The sequence below is a fragment of the Camelus ferus genome, chromosome 4, assembly GCF_009834535.1.
Source record: "Camelus ferus isolate YT-003-E chromosome 4, BCGSAC_Cfer_1.0, whole genome shotgun sequence".
Lineage (NCBI taxonomy): Eukaryota > Metazoa > Chordata > Mammalia > Artiodactyla > Camelidae > Camelus > Camelus ferus.
Window position 1 is genome coordinate 34731740 of NC_045699.1, and position 16435 is coordinate 34748174.

The 16435-nt window shown below is 37.5% G+C and overlaps 1 protein-coding gene across 5 annotated transcripts in view; it reads left to right on the plus strand.

The window, feature by feature from the left end:
- Positions 1–16435, plus strand: part of C4H9orf135 (chromosome 4 C9orf135 homolog) — a 240842-nt gene that overhangs the window by 128014 nt on the left and 96393 nt on the right. For 3 of the 5 annotated variants that reach the window (XR_004319252.1, XR_004319251.1, XR_004319250.1), the window contains exon 6: positions 14216–14370. The exons of 1 other annotated variant lie outside the window; for it this stretch is intronic. Coding sequence is in view for 1 of the 4 variants with exons in the window: in XM_032477815.1 (XP_032333706.1) it covers positions 14216–14218 (3 nt within the window). In the remaining 3 variants the exon portion in view is untranslated. Of the gene's footprint in view, positions 1–14215; positions 15473–16435 lie in introns of those variants that run through there. One more of the 5 variants, XM_032477815.1, reaches the window with a different exon arrangement.

The window sequence follows — 16435 nt, forward strand, 5'->3', positions numbered from 1 at the left end:
AGCTCTACTTTTCATGTCAAGATAGTAACTAGGGCTTGTTCTCCAGGAATCAGACTCATCTCATTTTCTAACAAACACTCTTCCTTCATGCTAAAATTTCTGCTTTAAGCGTGAATCTTAACCTGCTGCGCTCATGAACTTCTTTGACAATCTAATGAAATCCAGACCTTTTGCTCTGAAAAAGTTACAAATATTCCTAGTAAGAGAAGAACATTGGGAAACACTCTGAGATCACAAAGTAATGAAATTGTCCTTTCCTTTGGAAGAAGATCAAATAAACTGTAACTATTTAACAAGTTACTAGTAAGGTCTGTGTGCCCATTGCTAGAAGACAAAATATACGTGCATACATATATATATTTGTACACACACACACATTCATATAAAGCATTTATATTTGGCAACCATAAAACAGAATGTGTGCTTTTATCAATTAGTTTTTGATAACCACCTGAAAAAATACTGACTCAAAAAAAATAATGCAAATGTTATTTCTTATTGTTCTGTGGTCCACTGGGTGCTTTCTGTGTTGTAGGCTGGTTCAGCTCGGGCTGGGTGGTTCTAGGATGGCCTTATCTGGTTGGCATTTGGTTCAAAGTCAGCTGGAATGTCAGGCATGCCCTGGCTGTGAGTTGTTCATTGTATGGCAGAGTAGGCTGGACTTGTTCATTTTGTGGTAGTGGCAGGGACCTGGGGAAGCTTCTATGCACAAGGGTTTGTCAAACGTCTGCCTATGTCTTGAGATGGGCCAGAGCAAGTCAATAGGCCAGCCTGGAGTCTGTGTGGATGGGCTCTACCAAAGAGTGTGGGTAGGACGAGGGAATAATTTGTGTCCATTTTTACAGACTACCACAGTATGTACTTATGCATGCTTCTTATGAAAATCTGTCTTTGTACAGAAATTTGCCTCCTCCTGTTCAGTATTTCTACTGGATAACAGAGAGGGAGCTGTCCCCATTTGTCTTAAATTGGTAACATAATTTGGTGCTTTTTTGTCACTTGAGGCTCATGTCATTGTTGGTCTTTTGGGAGCCTAGTTATGGGCTGGGATAACCCCTCTGGTTCCATTCCTAAGACAAAGTGAACTCCTCCACTCAGGAGTCCTGAATAGCTGAGCATTGTGAAGAGTTTCTTCTTTGTCAGAGATGTGGAAATAGTGCAGGTGGAGAATAAAGGAATAAGAAAAAAATACGTTGACTTCTCTCTTTCACTTGGTGTTCTAGAACTATCTCATTGCCATTAAAGGATCAAAGCAGTTCCTAGCTCAGGGAGGCAGTCAACCCTTAAATTTGGCTCCTTGTAAGACAGTGCTGTGCATCCAGTGATGTGTATCATTTCAGGAGATTTACAGAAAAGAAACCCTGAAGCCAAGTCATCCATGGTTAGAAGTTGGCAGAGGCAGCAGTTAAATACATAAAGAGACTAAACTGAGTTTCTTAAAACTGGTCTGGAGTACAGAATGTAGGATCTAGAGTCAGCTACCAGAGTTGAGAACTAACATGTGCCAGCACTTTTAGTATATTTACAATATTTCATCATCAGAACAACTTCAACAGATATTGTATGTGTGTATGTGCATGTGTATGTACATGATTATCGTTAATCCTTCTCTTTGACACTTAAGCCTCCAACTGATGAGGGGGCTTGTTGGTATTCGAACCAAGAGCTCTTGAAAATAAACCCAGAGCTCTCTTCATATCCTCACTGTTGAGGCAAATACGATTTAGCTCTTAGAGACTAAGGAGATACTGGTCAGTTAGCCTGTGACTTTCCAGTGTCCTGTGTTGTGGTCTGTTTGTCAAATGGCCACACAAGCCATGGCCCACCTGATCCTCCTAATAGAAAGCAAGCTCTGTGCTTCTCCTGTAGCCTGACCACTTTCTGCCTGATATTATAATGTATGTGAAACCCTTATTTTCCCATGTAATTTGTTGGTGATTGTTTTTATAAACCATAAGATAAAAGGGTGCTATAGACTTAGAGGCTCAAAACATAGAATTGTGACCACTTTTTGCTGTTTTGAGAAACAGTGCCCCCTCTGAAATCTTCCCTAACTCTCCTCAAGTCTGGAATTAGTTGCTCCCCCAGCCATTTGTGCTTTGTGTGTCTCTCTCTATTATGACACTCACCTGCTTTTCTTACTACCATTTCACAGTTCTTGGAGAGCAGGGTTCATATCTACTCATTTGGGGGCCACTTGTGTCTAAACACAGCAGGCACTCAGAAGTGCTGAGGGAACTGGCATAAAGGCATCTGTCATAATCCTATGCTGGTATAGTGAGTACATGGGTAATTGATAATAATTGTAATCCATATGATCATATAATTAACATGTTTAGATTATCAAAGGCTTCAGTGGTAATCTTGGGAAATGGGAGGAGTTGGCAAAATTTGCCTAAGAAAATTTTATGTCCTTGTATGACAAGGCAGTTTGCCAGACCATCCATCAATGTGACTGAAATTCTCCAGAAAGTAAAAAATATTTGCTTACAAACCAGGACACCAATTTGAACAAATACTGCCCATGTCCCAGAGATGGTGAGAGTTGAATAATGTAGCACAGTAGGTGTGATAAAGGCAGCTAGTGAGATTGAGGGCTGAAAAGATGGCATGGAAGAGGAGCGGAGAAGAGAGCTGTTTTGAGGAAATGCTGTACTGAAAGTGAATCAGCGTGCACACTACCTTTCTCAGATCTGTACACTCATTGTACAGATTCGGTTAACTACAGTGTAACCGACCATGACAGCTGTAAACTTGGAGAATGATGGTGCTGAGCTGGATATTTAGGATACATTTTTAAAGTGGTATAATTTGCCTTTTTACATTTGTCTTAAGCCCTCCTCACTTAAATTTCTTATTATAGAAAATGAAATTGTTTCATAAGTACTCTGAAGGCCACTGGTAATGGCTCATTTTATCCCTAATCATGGTGCCTTCTGTTTATGTTATGGGCTTGAGAACTATTTAATGAATAAATGTCAGAATTTTGTCATTTTTTTTCTTGTCCTCTGAACATAAACTCTACGTTACTCTTGTGTTAAAAGTCACCTTTGTGTCATACTGGGAGTGGACAGCAACTGTCCTACTGAAGTAAAACAGCTGAAGTAAATAACCAAAATACCGAAGTGAATGACATTCAAATTTGAATTCTCCATGGTCTGCCTATTTACAGCACCATAGGGGACCAATCATTAACCGTGGAAGTAGGTACTCTACAGAGCTGCAATTAAAAGAAGAAAATATTGATGGCATGTACCAGTTCCCATCTTTCACACAAAACTATTATTTTATAATTCATATTCTCTTTATGAAATATTAATTTATATTAATAATACCTGGCTTTTAAAAATAGAGTGATTGACCAAATAGTAAAATTTGTAACAAGAGAGAGCAGGCAGCCTGCGGTCTTGGTATACAGCAATGCAAGGAAGAGACGTACTTATAGAAAAAAATTATAATCATTCAACTCTAAGGATTCTTGAGAAAAAGTGAGTTATTCTAATCTCCTGAGTTTGTTAATACTAATGAGAAATCTGGTTAACAGTTAAATATGAAATCTTAAAAGTCTTGCCTATCCACAGATTTCATTTTCTAGATCTTTATCCTTCAAGAATGTTTTCTAGAGAGCATCCAGGCACCAACTAGAGAAAAATAGAAGACTTCCTTTGGAGAGAAGCATTAAAGCAGTCCCACAAGTTGGGAGGAAAAGGACCTTGGCCTCTCCAAACATGCTCTTTGAGAGGTCATCCCTTCTGGACCCTCACTACATCAGTTATTCACCCCACCCCTTAATCCTGCAGCTCTTTCAAACCACTGTGGGGTTCTCAAGAAGTGAATGATACTTAGTTGTCTGCATTTTCCGCCCACCCACTCCTTCCTGCCTGGCTTCTCTGTTCCTGTGGGCTGCATACCAACTTGTTGACCTTCAGATCCACTCCCTACACTTCCTCATCCTGTTCTGGACCCAGAGAGAGTGTGCTTTAGAGGCGCTTGGGTAGACTCCATTGCTCTCTGGCTTAGAGTTGACAGGTTTAGCAAATGAAAATGTAAGACACTTGGTTAAATTAGAATTTCCAACAAATGGATAATTTTTTAGTGTAAGTATGTCCCATGCCATATGTAATGGGAATAGTTAGACTTAGCAGAAACTCAAATTTAACTGGGTGTCTTGTATTTTATCTGGCAACGCTACTCTGGCTTCCCTTTGGTTTAGACAATGGGAGCACCAGCAGGTAACCCAGGAAATCAGAGTGAGGTCAGAGTGTTTCCATGCCCTCTTCCCTACTTGACAGATGGTCACAGCTCCTGTCAGACAGTCCTTGGGTTCCAGGAACCTCTCCTTTCCCAAGTTCCTTCTGATCTATGGAAGGTAAAATACTTCGCCAACATTCACATTCTTTTTTCCTTCTTAATAGTACTGGGTACTTCATTAACCCTTGTCATTTCCCTACTTCCTTCTCACACTTCCACATCTTTTTAGTAGTATCTTTATTAAATGCTTCTTAAATAGCCCACATTGAACATGCTATTTCCTGCCTGGACCCCTAAACAGATGGCCTGTTAGACACCTAGTCCCAACATTGTCTTTTGGACCCTGACATCCTCCGTTTCTCACAGCAGTGGCAATGTTGACCCAGGCCTCCTCCTGTGAGCCACAGATGCACTGCCCCTCCACTCTCCGGCTGCTCCTTCACTGGCCTGTCTTCCTTTTCCTGCCTCTAGTACCCAGGTATTCCCCTGGATTGGCCTTTACTCTGCTTTCTGTGTGCAATGTCTTGGATTCAACTATCACTTTTTTGTAGAACTGTGATTTCGTTCTTTTATTTACCATGTTGCCAATGACAGAAAATATTCACATGTATGACATAATTCCTTTGATAGGCCCAGAGGGTGATGAGGTCCCAAGAAACTGGTTTGGAACTAAAACAGTAGTTGTGATGGTTAATTTTATGTGTCAGCTTGGCTGAGCCATGGTGCCCAGATTGTTCATCAAACAATGTTCTGCATGTTTTTTGTGAGAGTGTTTTTGGATGAGATTTATAATTAAATCGATAGACTTAGAATAAAGCAGGTTGCACTCTATAATGTGGTAGGCCTCATCCAGTCATTTGAAGTCATTTGAAGGTCTGGATAGGATGAAAATGCTGGCCTCCCCAAGCAATAAGGAATATTGCAGTAGACTTCCTTCAGAATTCAACTGTAACATCAGCTCTTCCTGAGTCTCCAGCCTGACAACCCACCCTGCAGACTTTGAACTTGCCAGCCTCCATAATTACATGAGCCAATTCCTTAAAATAAATCTATCTATCCTATCTATCTATCTATCTATCTATCTATCTATCTATCTATCTATCTAATCTATCTATCTATCTATCTATCTAATCTGTCTACACACACAGACACACACATCCTATTGGTTTTATTTCTCTGGAGAACCCTGAGTAATAGTGCATAGTATAGTACATAATATAATATATATAGTGCATAGAATCTGTTTAGGTGAAGGAAGAGGGTGGGCATGACAGTCATAAAAGCATTTTTATAAAGGTGTGATATAGATTAGATTGGCTACAGATTATAAAATATTTAGATTAGTCTGGGTTTAACTGTGCTATTTTCTCTCCCACTGGGAAAGCTTTTCAGAATACAGATCAGTGAGAGTGATATTATTATAGGCATATATTAGTTTACAAACTATTGCCTGCAAGAAACAAAATTCCTGGACTGGCTTAAACAACAAGCACATTTATGATCTCATGTAATAGGAAGTTCCAGGGTAGGACAGACCCCTGGTCTGCTATGTCCAGGCTCTGCAGTTCTCTTGTCTCTGCCCTCCTCAGACTGGCAGCATGACAGATGAAGCTATTCCAGGCCTCATGTCCAGACATGAAAATGCTCAGAGGAAAGAGAATGATTATCTCTTCTTTAATGCATTTCTCAGGAGCTGGGAGAACTGTCCCAGAAATCTCCTTCATGTAATCTCAGTGTCCAGAACTGGGTGACATGTACATTCCTAACACCATCCTTGGCCAAGGGGATGCTATGATTGGCTTAGACAAACCAGAATCTCCTCCTGAACTGCATCACCACCAGACAGAAAAGGAATCTCATTATGATCGAAATGAAATGTTTTTCCATTGCAAACTTGGCTTTCATATTTCCTGTTTCTGATACCAGCATCACCATCCTCCTAACAGTCATTTTAATTTCTTTCTCCCTTGCTCTTTCTATTAATCTAGCATTTCCCAAAATTTAGTCTTGGGGTATTAATAGATAATCCTCAAAGAAAGTGGTCTGTGGCCAGAAATGCCTTTGGGAAATGTTATATACCATACCCCAGTCTTGGAGCATTACAGTACACATTCAAATATTAAAGACCCTGAGAAATTCTGAAGAACAGAAGGCAGCTAAACCCTATTTAATTCAGCATTTGCCAGGCTTATTTCATCACAGAATCATTTTTGCAGGGAATATTTGCTCATATATCCTGGGATATTAGTATTTCATGGAAAATAGTAGGGAAAACATTGCTTTAAGAATATTCTAAATAAGGATGAGGGATAAAAATAATACTATCTAGTATGAACCATATTCATAGGTGAAATAATTTTTTTTTTTTAATTCCAATGCTACTAATAAGGGGGAAAAAAGCCCAAGTACTTCTTTTAGTAAACAGACTTAGACAGAAACCCAACTTTATGATGACAAAATATAGATTTACCTTAGATGTTATGGTAATTGGTATATACATGTTCTACTCTTTCTCCCTTATCTTTCTAAACAAAGGATAATGGCTAACTTCATCTTCTTGAAACTGCTTGTGTCACATTTCACTCTGAGATTTTCATTAAATACCACTAAAACTTGTGGCCTAGGGTTTCAGTTATCATTTTAATATAGACAGAACTGAATATTTGTAGGTTATAAATACTTTATTCTATACTGCACTGCTAGACTAAGGACTTAATGAGCCTTTTTTTACCTTAACACAATGTTTGTGCCTAACATAAGTGCCTAATATGTCCACTCATTTATTGAATACAAGAATGTAAAATTCTGTGGTTTCTTAGCCTAACCTTAAGCACTATCAGAAGAAAATTTGCATTTAATTAAATTTAAGATTATACAAATGGGTAGAGTTGCCAAGTAGGAAAACAAGCTGAAAGGGATAATCTGAAGCAAATTTGGAATTCTTTGGCAGAGAAGAAATTCAAACTGTAATTGGAAAATGAGAAGAGATAAAGAATAGACTAAGTATTTTTCAATGTTGTATGCTTCTGACGCATTTAATTCACATTTTAATTAAGAATTTATACAAACTGAGTGGATCTAATTCAAGTAACATATAGATAAAATGATATGACACTGGCAATTAAAGTTGATTGGGCTTTTCTTTTTTTAATTGAGACCCAAGAATTCGCCACAGGAAAGCCTGCAGAAACTACTTTAAAAAACAAACTGCACAGTGTATATAGTGGCTTTTTAAAAACTGAAGTACATCAAAGAAATATTTCTAAAAGGCTCAAGCAAACATAGAAGTCTGAAAACACTTTTCTGTTAAGCCAGCTGAAGAAAAGAAAAGAACATAGGGAAACCATAAAGTAAAGAGCATTTCTTTTCAGGATGCCTCTTTCTCATAAGTAAAGTCCAGTGGAGTGTGCAAAAAAGCTCTTTCATAAAGCAGGAAAATAGAAAAAAAGCTGTTGGTATTCCTGATTTTATTGAATAACTGCAAAACAGTGGCTGTGAAAGAGAAGTGAAACTCAAGGAAACAGGTAATTCAGAGGCATGACAAGGTGATTTAAAAAAGCAGATAAAATAAGTGTAGAGGCAAATTTAATGCCTCTCACTTCAGAGAAAGCAGGCAGAGAAAATTATCTCAGGAGATTGCCAGACAGATGGCATGCTAAAGAACCTTAGATTTCTCTGAAGATCAGCTTGCGTCAGTTGAAATCCTGGAGTAGAGGAAGGGGTTTTTTCTGCGTAGAGGGTAAGTGGATTGTCTCACCTTTCCACTGCTGCTGATGTGAGGTGGAGGTGGTGATCATTCATGGAAAAATATCAGTGATGAAACTTTTAAGTATGTGTAGACTTTTAGGACTAAATAGTAGAAAATATTTCTAGACTTAGTTCTAAACAGTAGAACGAAACATTAGAACAGTAGGCCATGAGCATAACTTCCTCTTTGTTAAGTGTGAGCAGCACATGATGACTTTCTTCCAAATAGTACCGTGTGGAAATGGGGGAATAAGAGTAACTTTGTAATGGGGCCAGGTGATCAAGAGCAACATCAGCAGTGATAAGTCACGTTGGCAGTATGGACCCTTGATATGATACGATGAAAATGGCACTTGACCTCTATAGTCTTCCTCTGAAATACCAAGACTCCAGTCAAATCATGAGGAAAACATAACACAAATCCCAATTAAGGGACATTCTACAAAACATCTGACCAGTATTCATCAAAAATTTTAAGGTCATCAAAACAAGGAAAGTCTGAGAAACTGTCACAGTCAAGAGGAACCTAAGGACACATGATTATTAAATGTAATGTGACATTATGCATGAGATCCTGGAACAGAAAGAAGAACACTGGATAAAAACTGAGGAGATTTGAGTCAAGTAGGGAGTTTAGTTAATAATAATGTATTAACATTAGATCTTTAATTGTGACAAATATACAATTCTAATGCTAATGATAGGGAAAATTAGGTGAGAGGTATATGAAAACTCTGTACCGTCCTCACAACTTTTGTGTAAATCTAAAACTATATCAAAATGAAAATTTTATTTAGACATTTAAAGTATTTGTGATGGACGCTGGCACTTGAAGACGTTGGCCAAGAAACTGTTACAGAGATATGACATTTGATGTTTGACAGCCAGTACTTATGATGTGAAACTTGTTTTTTCCATGAGTTCATTTGCTTGGATGAAATACCTTATTTTTTAAATGGCTAAAACACTTCTGCATGAATTCAGCAAAATTAGTTCCACAAAAAATCTGGTGGGGAAAAAAAAAGGAAAAAAGAAAAAAAGTACTCTGATTTATTAAAAAGTTCAAAACATATAATTAAGGGGAAGTTAATATAAAATGTTAAAAGTTGAAATTGTGATTATTTTGGAGGGTATAACTAGGAGAGGCATTAGGGCTGTTTCAAGAATCATAATGTTCCTTTTCTTGATCTTGATTTCACTTTGTGAAAAGTCACTGGGCTGTAAGCTTTTGTATGCTTTTTTTCAATATGTATACTATACTTCAGTTAAAAAGCTTATTAAAGAAAACAATTGAACTTGAGAAGATTGCCAATTTGTTTTTCAACATTTATTTAGATATGTACTATGAATGGTTTCTGGATTGTAAATGTATTTCCAGGCAGAAGGCCTAGTAGTGCTATGTTGTTAGAAATGTATGTCATCCATATATTTATTCACTCGTTGCACAAATATTTATTAAGCCCCTAGAACTGGCTTGTCTCTAAAATCATAGATTATATGAGATATAAACCTATAAATGGACAGTAATATGTTATGATAATTGCTATAACAGACATGTATGTAAATGTAATGGAATTCTAGAGATGTTCTTTGGTCTGTTGGGGGAAGTCAGAAAAGGCTTCTTGATAAGGAGGGACACATAGGGTTGAAACATGTTAAAAGGGCACACATTTGCCTAAAAGAAAGTATTTTTACATGGAACAAGGTGAGATGAGAGAATTCTAGACAGAGGTAACAGCTAGAGAAAAATCACAGAAGCAGGATGAATTTTGGAAAATTCTTTAGGAGAGTGGCAGAAGTGATGGAAGCTAAGTGTTATCGACTAAATGTTTATGTTCTCCATAAAATCAAAAGTTGAAGCTCTGACCCCTAGTGTGATGGTATTATGAGGTGGGGCCTTTGGGAGGTAATTAGGTTTAGGTGGTGTCATGAGGAGGGGGTCCTTATGTTGGGATTAGGGCCCCTATAAGAAGAGACCAGAGCGTGCTCCCTCTCTCTCTGTGGCTTGTCTGTCTGTCTGTCTCTCTGTCTCTCTCTCTCCACAATGTTAGAACACAGAAGAGGGCTGTCTGCAAGCCAGGAAGAGAGACTTCGCCAGACACTGAATCTGCCTGTGAGACATAAATGTTGTTTATACCACCTCATCTATGGTATTTTGTTATAGTAGCCAAAACTGATGAAGACACTGAGAAAACAGAGGAAGATAGGAGCCAGGTCATAAAAGGTCATATATGTCATGAAGAAGAAAAGATTTTATTGAGGAGATTATGAGCTTTAAGTAGTGGGTAGTATAATAAGAAATGTGATTAGAAAGATAATTCAAAGGCCGTGTGGAGGAATGCTTAGAAGGAGCATGGCTAGAAGCAGAATGACCAATGAAGAAGCTATGTACATGAAAAGATGCTAAACATCACTAATCATCAGGGAAATGCAAATGAAAAGCACAGTGAGATAGAACTTCACACTTGTTAGAACGGCTATTATCAAAAAGACAATAGATAGCAAGTATTGGAGAGGATGTTGATGGGAATGTAAATGGTGCAGCCACTATGGGCAGCAGTATGGAGGTTCCTTAAAAAATTAAAAATAGAACTACCTCATGATCCAACAATTCAGCTTCTGAGTATTTATCCAAAGGAAATGACATCTATCTCAAAATGGTATCTGCACCCACATATTCATTACAGCATTATTCATGATAACCAAGACATGGAAACAACCTAAGTATCCATCAATGAATGAATAGATTTAAAAAGTTTTATGTGTATATACATACACACAATTAAAAATTATTAAGCCATGAAAAGAAGGAAATCCTGCCATCTGTAACAACATGGATGGATCTTGAGGGCATTATGCTAAATGAAATAAGTCAGATAGAGAAAGACAAACACTGAATGGTCTCATTGATGTGTAATGTCTAAAACAAACACACCACCAAACAACCTAAGCAACCTAAAACAATCTAACAAACAATTAAACAACCCACCAAATTCATAGATACAGAGATGGTGATTGGTGATTTCCAGAGGCAGAGATGGATAATGGAGGAAATGGATGAAGGTGATCAAAAAGTACAAACTTCCATTATAAGATAAATAAATCTTGGGGATGTAATGTACAGGATGGTAAGTGTAGTTAATAATACTGTAACATATATTTGAAAGTTGCTATCTTAAAGTACTCATTACAAGGAAAAAAATTGTAACTGTGTAGTGATGGATGTTAACTAATCTTATTGTGGTAATCATTTCACAATATATACATATATCAAATCATTATGCTGTACACCTAAAACTAATACAATGTTATATATATATATATATATATATATCAGTTATTTCTCAGTGAAAAGCAAAAAGACTTTTCTCTTTACCTATAAACAAAAAAGTCCCCACCTAAAAAAATGACCAAACTATAGTGACACCTTTATAGATCAGTAAGTCTTATTTGAACTTGAACTGAAACACTCACAAGCCCTGAATAAATGTTTGTAAAAATCCTACCACTTCTGATGAAATTGACAGAGAATTAAAAAAGAAGAAACAATTACTACTTATTACTGGGAAAAATCTTGTCTTTCATGTTTGTTTCTATGATACCATTTTTACTGAAGACCCAGAAATTAAGATTATGTGTCAAATCCTTATTTTTTCTTTCTAGATTAGGCAAACAATGCCATGGAATAAACTGTGATCTGGTTAACGCTTAAAATCTGGCTCCCTCTACTGGAGGATATGATAATTTTCCTCCCTTCCTTTTAACTTGAGGTCCAAGAAGCATATGCAGGATAGGGGTTCACAGCTCAGGAGTTTCCAATCTTCATGCATATATGGAAATTGCCTCATTGACCAACTCTGCAATATATAATAAATTATGCATGATGCACGTCTCTAATATTTGATAACAATTAGTGCAATTAAGTTAATATTTCTTGATTGCCTGCTATGTGTCAAACAAGAGATATACAAAAATGTATGAGATATGATCTTTGCTCCTCAAAGAACTTATAATTAATTAAATTGTATAAATGATGATTCCAGGTTAGACACAGGTACCAGGTCTGCAACTCCCAATGTCCAAATTAAGTGACCCTTTTCACATTAAGAAGCACTAATTTTTGACAGATGATTGATAATTTCTTTGTATAGCCAATTAATCTCCTTGATTAGTGTTGACTCCCACACAGCTAACTTTGAAGATTGACTGGCTTTCTGAACTGGAAATTAGTGACTTTGATGAGGGGATGATATTTGTGCTGTGGTGGGTTACAAAATTTTGGTTTTGTTATTACTGCAGAAAATGATTTTGGATTATCCTAGTGAATAATCTAAAGTTGTTTTTGAATGGAAATGTCAGAAGAGCTGTAAGTTGATTGATTCCTTTGAAAGGCACATCTGTATACCTGATTCTGTGTATTGGTTCAGCAGTCTCAGCCTTAAGCTCATCTTGCAAAGCTAAGATACCAATGTAAGTCTTTTGTAATCAGTTCAGCATGTTACTTTTATTTGCCCACTGTGACTTCCCCATCCATTGTAGTGACACCATTCCTATACACCTATATGCCTGTGTGTAGACCCTCACCTAAGAGTGAACTAGTAAGGAGAGAATGGAGCCCTAAAGCCATTCTGACTTTGTTTGGACTGCTCTACTGCATACTTATTCTGCTCCTTCAAGAAGCAATATTAAGTTATTCATATGGGGCAGTCCATGGTAGTGATGCCAGAGCTTCAAACACAGCTCTGCCTTTTGCCAGCTGTGTCACCTTGGGGAAGTTACTTAACCTCTTTGTGCCTCGCATTCCTCAGGAAGTTGTTGTGATGAATAATAAATTAATATACGTAAAGCCATTAGAACAGATTCTGGTACACAGTGAGCACATATATGCGTTAATATACATTATTATCACTCAATTTGTATGTGCAAGGAAAACTAATACGGTGTATATAAATTCTAAGAAAGGATTCAAAAGGTAATTTACAAAGTGAGACCCCAACTAAATAAATACCATTTCATGCTCGTTCTGAACACACACATGTAGGGGAAGTTATTCTCTGGGGAAAGTGAGCCTTTTCAGTAACCACAGGCACCAGGGTGAGAGATCTCAGTTCTAACCTAATGAACTAAATGTCAGTCCCCTGTTGTTCCCATATTTTCTGCTCAGAAGATATAAAGGCATTATGGAAATGATTTTTCAGTCCATTGGGGAGCAGGAACCCCTAGAGTCAAAAGATACAAATAATGTATATTTGAGTACAACACATCTCTCTTCTTCCTGAAACAGCTTTAGAAAGCATAGGCTCTTCTATTTCAAACTCATGCATAGTTCTTGGGTACAAAGTTCCAGCATCAAAGGAAAGGTGCAACTGCAAACAAAAGGATTCTGTGTTTTTAATATTCACAGTGTAACATGAGGGGCTTCCTCAGCACCTCTCTGAAGACTTCAGACAATATGAGCTGAGAATCATTCTGAGATTTAGCAGTATCTAATTTTCATCAAGGTAGATGTAAACATGATTATTGCAAATGGCTAGAGCTTTCCCAAGCATTTAGATTTTAAAACTGAAATCAGACTTAATCAATGTTTCCTGTTTTACATCACCGACATCACTTATTTTCAGCCCAGAAATTAAGTTGAGTTTGAATTAAGATCCTGTTTCCCAGGCTGTTTCTGAAAGATAAAAAGACTAATTGGTTTGCAGCTTCTTCAAAGCCCATACAACAGGTTGGGTTTTAGATGTTTAGATGTTTTAGATGTTTTGGGGTTACTGTATGGTATCTATCCAATCACTGACAAACCCACACCTCCTATGAGCTGTTTTCTCTTAGTGTCTGTGATCTCACCAGGACGCAGCATGGTTTCACCATAAATATCTTGCCACTATTAATTGAGGATCTCACATCATGTTACTACTTGCTACAAACCCAGTTGGCATGAATGAGTGGACAGCATATACTCCATAGCCATTCTGCCCTAAATTAGCAGTGAAGCCATTAAAATGAAAAGTTGCCGGACTTCCTGAATTACAGTGTGAGGAGTTCTGCTGACTTGCTTCACAGAGGAACTGCTAAAAATTATTTTTTAAACTATCAAACTCCCTGGAAATGGTTCCAAGAGCAAACAGCAAATGAAGAAACATCTGTTCAAGAAAATCTACAAAAATTTGGTAAGAAATGTGAACCAAGACCACTCTCTCCTTCTCCTCTCCCATTTCAGTGAGGCAGGGCCCTCTTGCCAGACTGCTGCAGCCAAGAAGACAAGGATCCCTCTTATCCCAGCTCCCAGTTAGAGGGCTTTCTTCCCAGAAGGAACAAGATCTCGGCATTTCTCATCCTGCTACCCAGCTATCTGTTGCTGAAGCTCAGTCTTGGGTGAGTACAGTCAGTGTATGATGGTGCCCTTCACCGTCGGCCCCACTCACAGAATGGTGCTTGTACCTTGGGTATGACATGCTGAGAGTACTGGAGCCCCTTACCCTAGCTTATGACAGTGGCTTCATGCCAGGATAAGTGAGCTCAGGCTCTTGCCTCTTCCGTCCACCAAGTTCTCATCTCCTAGAGTACAGGTGTTACTCAGACAGAAACTTGCCTTTATCCCCACCCTAGCTCCAGAGCCATGGCTCAGAGATTTTTGCCTGGGCAGAGAAGCAGGCCGTAAAACTGATAGCTCTCAATATTTTCCCAAGGAAATTGACTTCATTTGCAATAGACCACGGAGAAGGTCAAGCCGAAGTGCACTCTTAAGAACAGTGGAGCTAGCGGTGAAACGCAATTGGAGGCAGATTTGTGGATTTAATAAAATAGAGCTTAGACATAGGTTGGCTAGTCTGTAAGAGCACCAGAATAAGACAACTGGAAATAACCCTCCTGGGGTGAGAACAGATATGAAATGCTGACATAGCAAACCATTCCTTCAAAGGACCCACAATTTGATTGGATTAGTTTGTAGAGCTATTTATGATCAGGGTATTATTGAAAACAATAGAGCAACCAGCTGACAATTAGTGGAGTTTTACAGCTGGGTATGGTCAGAGAAAGAAAAAAAGATAGCCCTGCCAATACTGCTGTCATCCCAAGGTTACTGAGGACATACCCAAAGGTATGCCTCCCTGAGGAGCAACCTCAGAGACTTAACCCTGTGGGAGGGAGATGAAAATATACCTCAATGAAATAATCCAAAAAGTCAATTAAAAAAAAAAACCAAACAGATAACAGTAACATCTCCAGAGATGGGAGTCTAGTATCCAGAACTGCTACAATATACTATCTAAAATACCCAGTTTCCCACAAAAACATTATGAGGCATGCAAAAAATAGGAAAGTAGGACCCACACATAGGGGAAAAAAGCAGGCAACGCACACTGCCTATGAAAGTGATCTGATGTCAGAAATTTTAATGGAAAAATACTTCAAAATAGCCATTAAAAATATGTTCATAGAGCTAAAGCATTGTTAAAGAGGTAAAAGAAGGTGTGATGGCAATGTTGAATCAGAGAATATCATTAAAGAAACAGGCTTTTTTTTTTTAAAAGAACCTAATGGAAATTCTGAAGTTAAGAAGTTCAGTAATTGAAATAAAAAACAAAAAACAAACAAACACTAGAGGTGCTCAGCAGGAGATAGTACTGGAAGAAGAAAGCATCAACAAACTTGAAGATAAATAAATAGAGATTAAGCAAGCTGGAAAACAGTTCATTTTATGAAGTTAGTATTACCCTGATATCAATACCAAAGATATCACAAGAAAACTACAGACCAATTTCTTTTGAATATAAATGTGAAAAAAAAAAACCTCAGCAAAATACTAGCAAACAAAATCTAGCAACATATACAAAGAATTATGCATCATGACCAAACAAGAGTTATCCTAGTAATATAAGGTTTGTTCAGCACCTGAAAGTTCATATAGTCAATCATATAATAGAATAAAAAATACTGCAGTCATCTCGATTGATGCAGAACAAGCATTTGACAAAATCCAACACCCTTTTATGATAAAAACAGCCAACAAATGAGGGTTAGAATGAATTTCCTCGACTTGAAAAAGGGCATCTACAGAAACCTCACAAGTAACATTATACTTAATGGTGAAAAAGTGGATACTTTCTCCTTAAGATCAGAAACAAGACAAGAATGTCCACTCTCACCACTTCTATTCAACTTGTACTGGAGGTTCTAGCTAGGGCAATTAGGCAAAAAAAGGAAATAAAAAGGCACTCAGATTGGAAAGGAAGAAGTAAAACTATCTCGATTTGCAGATAACATGATACTATATATAGAAAATATTAAGGAATCCACTAAAAACTATTAGGACTAGTAAACAAGTTTGAAGACTACAAATCAATGTTATTTTATGCATTTCACAATACATAATCCAAAAATGAAACTATGAAAACAATCCCATTCACAATAGCATCAAAGAATAAACTTTGGGTGA